The 7,553-nt window shown below is 30.1% G+C and overlaps 1 protein-coding gene across 1 annotated transcript; it reads left to right on the top strand.

Moving 5' to 3' along the window:
* The first annotated feature begins 4,941 nt into the window (after nt 1-4,941).
* On the top strand, nt 4,942-6,760 carry LOC120080775 (uncharacterized). The gene is made up of 3 exons (XM_039035402.2): nt 4,942-6,131; nt 6,203-6,280; nt 6,473-6,760. Exons 1-3 carry the CDS (start codon nt 5,289-5,291, stop codon nt 6,476-6,478), a joined length of 927 nt encoding a protein of 308 aa, XP_038891330.1. The 5' UTR covers nt 4,942-5,288; the 3' UTR covers nt 6,479-6,760.
* Nucleotides 6,761-7,553: the final 793 nt, after the last annotated feature.

The following is a 7,553-nucleotide window of genomic DNA, read 5'->3' on the forward strand; positions in this document are numbered from 1 at the left end:
TTTTTTCAACATTATTTACCATCTAACTTTATATAAAATGTGAAATTGTTATTCTAAAATGAAAAAGAAATAAAGGACAAAAGAAAAGGGAAAATAAGTAGTGGTGGGATTCGAGCTTGCACGAGAAAGAAAATAAGCAAATATTTTCATTGTAGGCGCACAAGGCGATTTTTAAATTTCTAGATAATCCCTATAAAGCGTGAATTTTAAAAAATGAAAACCTATTTTTGAAACCATTTTTTAAGTTTGTTAACAATTTAAAAAATATTTTTAAAATTGAGAAACAAAACTTCAATTGGTTATCTAACAAATCTATATTTTAAAAACTGAAAACAAAAAGTAAAAAATCAATTAGTTATCGAACTTTAAAATATTATTTTTAATTTTTCATGAAAGAAAACTGTAAAAGGTAGATGATTATTGATTACTCTACATCATTTGTAATTTATATCAAAGAAAAAATATCATATGTAATTGGAGAAGTATGCATTTATCCAATACTAAATATTCTCGGTGTAGTAATGATTGAAAAGTTGAATTACGAGGACGGCTTAACCAACAATAATTATGGCTTTGAAATAACTCAATATTTCTAATTTAAACATTATTTAACTTTTTGGTTGTGATTGTGAATATCTAATTTAGAAAAAAAAACACTTGAAATAGAAAGAATATTAAATCTATGATGTATATAAGAAGCAATATAATTGGAGAAACAATTTTTTACAAATCCTTCAAATTATTATTATTATTATTGGGCAAGAATCGGACAATGAAATAGAATTATATATATTACATTTTAAAGCTGAATTTTGAAAGAAAAAAAATATTAGAGTGGAAGAGATTAACATATTAGAATTAGTTTTTTGGTTGAAATTAGGGAGTTTTGAAAGATTTAAGCCTTGTTTAGTAACTATTTGATTTTTGTTTTTGTTTTTTAAGATTAAACTTATTTCATCTATATTTCTTATAGTGATTTCTATCTTTCTAAGTACAATGATTAATTCTTAACCAAATTTCAAAAACAAAAACAACTTTTAGTAAGAAAGCTATATTTTTAATTCTCAAAATTTGACTTGGTTTTTTAAACCATTGATGAAACGTAGATAATAAAGAAAGACATTTGGAAGTAGAAGTAGTGTTATTATGCTTAATTTTCAAAAACAAAAACAAAAACAAAAAGTAAAATAGCCAAATGGAATTGTAGTTAATTATTATCCTTCAATTGAACTTAATTTTGTACAATATTCCATTTGTGTGGTAGGCGGTAAGTTCTGGGAGATTTTTTCTTTGATCAAAGTTAAGCTAGCGATTTAGTAAATTTAAAATGAAATCAAAAGTTTATGTTAGTTAAGATTTAAGAGTACGAATATTTTTCTAAACATATAGACAACCTCTTAGATGTAAAAAACTCAAACCGGATGTAATAAAGCAACTTTAATAGGTATATTATAAAAAAAATGTAATGTCGTAGATGATTAAATTTAAATAGATGTTTTTTAAAATTAAAAAATGATGTTTTCTTTAATGTAAAACAATCAAACTATACATTGACACGTTGATTGAGATAATGAAATGGACTCAAATACCTTCAATACCAAATTACATACAATTTAAATAAAGACATAAAATTAAAACAACCAAATAACGTAATAAAAAAATTAAATAAAGACGCCAAATTAAATAAACCAAATCAAAACATATAAATCTTGAAAAAAAAAAACAATATAAATTCCAAATAGAAAGTTAGTTCATGTGCTTATAAATCATTAACTTTAAAAATGTCAAATAGACCCTTAAACTTTTAATTTTATGTTTAATACGTTTTTAATATATACAGTTTTTTTAAAAGAAAATTAATTGATGTATTAGTTGTAAAATTAAATTTACATCTAATTAGATTTAAACTTTCAATTTAGTATTTAGTAGATTAATGCCCTATTAGTCTATGAAAAACAAAATTGAAGATTCAAAAATTTATTAAACACAAAATTAAAAGTTTAAAATTTAATACGCATAATTCTTTTCTCAAAGAGAAAAAAATATACACACAAATTAAAAGTTCAAGTTTACATTTTAAAATTCATAGACTAAATAAATAAATATTTTAAAATATAAATACTAAATTTGTACTAAATAACCTGACAACTTGAACAAATCGGACTACCCAACCCAAAATATAAGGGTTGGGTTGGGTTAAACTTTTTTTTGTTGGATTGGGTTGGGTCGAGTTGTGTATTAGCTAAAAAAATTGGGTTGACCCAACTCAACCCGAATTTTATATATATTAATAATACATATTTCTCATTGTTTAAAGTTTGATTACTTTGTATTGATTAATTTGTGAATTTTTAATATTTTTTTAAAAAATTGTTATGATCTTTGTCTTTGTTGAAAGTTTGCAATAAATATCATAAATTTGTGGTATTTAGCATTTGAATTTTATGAAATTTTAGTTATTAGTCATGTGTTTTATATAAATTTACATATTTTTAATTAAAAAGAAAAAATAAATTATAACCGGACAATACAACCCAACCATCCAACTAGAGTTTTAAGTGTTGGATTGGGTTGGGTTGGGTTGGGTTGGAGACTTTATTAGGTTGTCAACCCAATCAACTTGAATTTTCGGATTGATCCTAAAAATATCTTCAACCTAATCCAATACAACCCAACTTATGTATACCCCTAACCCTAAGAAATAATTTTTTTTTTTAATATAATAGTAAAACAACAAAAAGAAATCATTTAAAGGAGTTGCATATTCAAACCTAAGTAAAAATATTATCTAGACGGAAAAAGTCCTTGCCTTTTTGGCCGGTTGTGGGTGAGGAGGGATTCCCGCAAGGAGGGGATGCCGAAGGCAGAGCTAGTGACTGAAGTGAAGTCGTAACAAGGTAGCTGTACGAAATGTCTTTGCTGGGATTGACCCAGATTTGGATAGCATCCGCTGTTATCTGCTACATTCAAAAGGGTTTGAGATTGAATCATATGATTTTGGAATCTTTTCTTTCAATGCAAAGGGCGAAGTAAAAAAAAAGTTGAGGTTGAGTCTACCGTGAATTAGCTTCTGGTACAAACACTCATGTCTATTTTTCTCACCACATTGATGTGAAAATGTAGCCTATCGTCACCAAGATTATTATTATTTTTTAAATGTCAATATGGGTAAATTTGATATGAAGTTTAAAATTCACAAAGACATTACTTTTCGGTAAATTTTCAAAAAGAAAAATTTATTCAAACAAGTCGAGACAATAGTTTTCATCCAATAAATTACAATATATGAAAATATTTTAATGTAGAGTAATGATAATTTACAATAATAGAGTAATAACCGATATTTTTAATATATATATTAAAAATAATAAATTGCTTGGGACAATTTTTAATTTGGTGTACCTCAATTTTTTTCTTTTTACACATGTTTTGAAAAACTTAACAATAAACTAATTATAGAGAATAAATTTAAGACTAATTAAACGAGACTAAAATTAAAGATTTGAAAACATAGAAATTAAATTGAAGTTTCAAATTAATAAGATCAAAATAGTATTTTAACATTTTTTTTGTAGGGTTGGTAACTAGACGGGGCACGGCTGGGCGGGATTAGGATGCACCCCATGCCCGTCCTCCATCCTATTCCTGATTTTGGAAATTGGAAAAAAATCCCCCACTTATATTTATAGTTTTAATTATTTGTTTATTTAAAATCAATTAAAATTCATTATTAATGCTAAAATTGTAAATATTCTAGAGAATAAATTAGTATTATTATTGTTTTAGGAAAATTCTTAGAAATAAAAAAGCTCAAAAAATTATACTTTTGGAAGTTTTTGCTACAAAGTATAAATACTTTTTTATATTTAGAAAAACCCCATTGTTTTATTTATTTAAATTAGTAATTAAAAAAAATTAGATTTCTTTATTCAAAATTTAATATAAGTTAAAAGTTAATTATATTATAAAATAAAAATTTTAAATTTTTAAAAATAATTGAAACAATAGCACTATTTTATATAAACGAGGTGGGATACCCTTCTCGTTCCCATCCATCCTAACCTCATCTCCATCAAATCGGAATTCCAGTCTCCACGGATCAAGTGCCTGCAAGGATTTTTGCTAATTGTTGGTTTTGTTAGGCTAGTTTCAATCCTTTGATTAGTTGTTTGATTATGAGACGATTTGGTAATCCTTCCAAAAAAATTTCATGGTTTTTCAAGAGTTAAAAGTAAAATATTAAAAATCAAAATCAATTTTTATAGCATTTTTTTCTTTACATTTTTAAATTTATAAACACAGCAAAAGGTATAGGTGATTTATATAGCTATATAATGACTCTCAAATAGATTCAAATTTTGCTATATCTCCATATTTTTTTTTTTTTGAAATTATGCTATATCTACTATATTATGGACCTGATTGTTATATATACAACTACTTTTTTAATAATTAAAATACAGTGGTTTCTTTTTTACATTAGTAATTATTATTAATTTCATGAAAATTAATTTCAAGAAAGTTTAACCTAGTAGATTAGTGTGAACATATTTTTAAAAGATAATAATTAAGTTTCAATTATATTTCAAAATCTAACTTACATAAATATTATTTCTTTTGGCTTTTGTTTTGAAAATATTTTGTTTCTTAAATTAGTTTTTAAAATTTAAAATTTTCAATGTGACCTAAATTTTAATAACAAATGTAAGAGGATGAAAATTTTTAGAAACGAATAAATTTCAATAGGTGTGTTAATTTGATGGGCTATGTAAATTTATCATTTATCGATTTTTTAAATAAAAATAAATAAATAGAGAGTTTAAACGGTTATTAGACTTTAATTTTGTATTAAATATAGGAAAAAGATTGAAAAACTTAAATTTAATTAAAAAGAAAATAATTTCAACTGCCTAAAAGCAAAACGACGTCATATCATATTGGACCCTTGGAATCTTCAATTTGAAGCGCATAATAGCATAATGGGCGCTTTTTAGTAGCATCCACAGAAACCAAAAAACGTGTCACAAAATTAAAACTAATTTTTTTAAAATAAAAAAAAGCCCTGAAACCAAAATTAAAAAGCCCACCTCTCAAACCCGGAGACTCTCTTTTGTATATAATTTGGCGTTTTCCGGCGATGTTCCGTTTGCCAAACCTAAGTAATATGAAGAATTTCACCAACCAATGGACCCTCAAAAATCTCTCTGAGTTTTCTGTATTTTCTCTCCCGATATTGTTTTAGCCCAACCGATCTGATCTCCGCCGTTCCATTCTCTGTCGGCGAGGTTATGGTTTGTCCCGATTCCGAACAAACACCACTAAACTCCATGGCGATGGGACTCGAGAGATCGAAGCCGCTTCACAATTTCACCCTCCCCTTCTTGAAGTGGGGAAATCAGAGGTATCTCCGCTGTATGAAATTAGACTCCGATGCCCCTCACACCGAAGACGACGACCTTCCTCCGCCCGTCGATCGCCGCCCTTCTTCCGCCCACCGGTGGAACTGCCGGAAGTTTCACACGGACAGACCGGCGTTATTTAAGGATTCCGGTAAGAGACTTAGGGCTTCTAAATCCAAGATCCACGATAATTACGATGGCGATGAAGATATAGCGGCGGTGAGAGAGAAACTCATGATTGATCTAAAAACCGCTGCCGATAGAATGAAGGTTGCATTCTGGAGAGATGGAGTGGTCGACGATGATGATGAGGATGACGACGATATGACTACCCCGGTGAAACAAATTCCGGCGGCGCCGCCGCCGGCGTCGGTACCGGCGCCGGCACCGGAGAAGGAGTTAAGACCGTGGAGTTTGAGGGTGAGGAAGGCGCCGTCGAAGGCTCCGATTGATACAATTTCCGAAGGTAGAGGCGGTGGTGGCGGCAAAGTGTTGAAGATCGAGAAGAGGTCGGAGAAAAAGGCGATTCGTAATTCGCCGTTGAGAAGCGGTGACGGCGGCGGTAGCGTGAAGTCCTCAGGGCGGCGATTGGTAACGGAGAAGAAGGAAAGGGAGAAATTCTCGGTATCACTTTCCAAAAAGGAGATCGAAGAGGATTTCATGGCTATGATTGAACGTAGGCCGCCGCGAAGGCCCAAAAAGCGGCCCAGAATTGTACAAAATCAAATGGATGTAGGGTTCTTCTCATTCTTCTGTTTTTTTTCTTTTTAATCTTCTCTGAAATTGGGTTTTCTCCATTACAGACGCTTTTCCCCGGATTATGGTTGACGGAGATCACCGCCGATCTCTACGAGGTGCCGGAAATCCAAGAAAACGGAAAGGTATTTTCCTGGCCGTCACCCTGTTTTTCCTCTGGATTTAAAATGTACGGATAACAAATCCGATTGAATGAAATCCCCTCCATGCTCGATCTATCTTCGTTTGAGAATAACCCTCGTCTGAAATCAATTCGTATGATCGGAATCTTGTGTTGTTGAAACTTAATCACACATTTACGGGAATTGATTTTACAGAGATAGTAACCGGAACCCAATCGACGAGGAGCCTTAGAAGTTAGACCACCGGCCAGCAACTTGCGTCACTGCTAAGCTAAATCCATGGAAGAAGACGTACGACGAAGCTTCATCTTCTGGAGTCGAGAAATAATTGCACATTGACATCCAGTTGATTTTGTGTGTTGTGTGTTTTTGATTCCATGGCTATGAGAACTCTAATTCTTGTGTATTAATTATAATTACATTTCATTCTTGTGTGTTCTTCCTGAATAAAGAATAATGTTTTTAGTGGAAAAAGAAAGAAAACACAAATTAATTTGTTGGGTTTATGCGATTATAGATCCAAAATGAATCCTAATTCATTCATGAAGATGAATGATTTTGTTTGTGGGGTTGAAGAAAGTGCAGAGCGGTGGTTTAATAGATTGATATATATATATATATTATATTGGGTAATGGCTCTTAATGGGAGAATTGGTGCCAGTTGGTGTTGAATTCTTCCGCCGTGGCGTTTTGGCCTTGCTTCTTTCATAGACAAGTTTACATGTGGACAAAATCTATTATATTTTTATCATTTATTTTTAACGTTTTTTTCCCCTTTAAATTGCATCCTTAATTGGACAATGAGTTGCTATTTGTTTCAGAAATTTTCGTTTTACACTTTTTTTTTTTTTTTTTCTAAAGTTGCCTAAGACATATTTTTAACCTTGCAATATTGAGTAATAACTTATATTTGTAGGATTTAGAGAGAACAAAATAAAAAACTGTACAGTGGGTACTTAAGAATAACGATCAAGGTCAAACTTTTGGTGACCTCAGGGACGAACAAATATGGTTTTCTTAAGTCTACTTAAAAAAGATTTTTTTTCCTGTTAACAAATATGTAACAAAAATTAAGCCCAATGACAACCAAGTTCAACAACATTGAAAAATTAGACGGGGTAACCCAAACATTGGAGCCATTAATCAAGACTCTACTAGCTAATTAGTGAGTTAGTTCGTTGTGCATAGTGGTAATGGATATATATACTTTTAAGTTCAAATTCTCATTTATCTCTAATTTACTCCGTTGACAAAGAGTGAGTTAAAGTGAGGGCAA

Source organism: Benincasa hispida, chromosome 7 (assembly GCF_027475165.1).
Source record: "Benincasa hispida cultivar pf3 chromosome 7, pf3_genome.v1.1, whole genome shotgun sequence".
Classification (NCBI taxonomy): Eukaryota; Viridiplantae; Streptophyta; class Magnoliopsida; order Cucurbitales; family Cucurbitaceae; genus Benincasa; species Benincasa hispida.

What these genes read in the sequence shown, in the direction of transcription:
- LOC120080775 (XM_039035402.2), top strand. Translation starts at nt 5,289, where the DNA reads ATGGTTTGTCCCGATTCCGAACAAACACCACTAAACTCCATGGCGATG. An exon ending in TTGTACAAAATCAAATGGAT is followed by an intron (nt 6,132 to 6,202) that starts GTAGGGTTCTTC and finishes TCTCCATTACAG; the next exon opens with ACGCTTTTCCCCGGATTATG.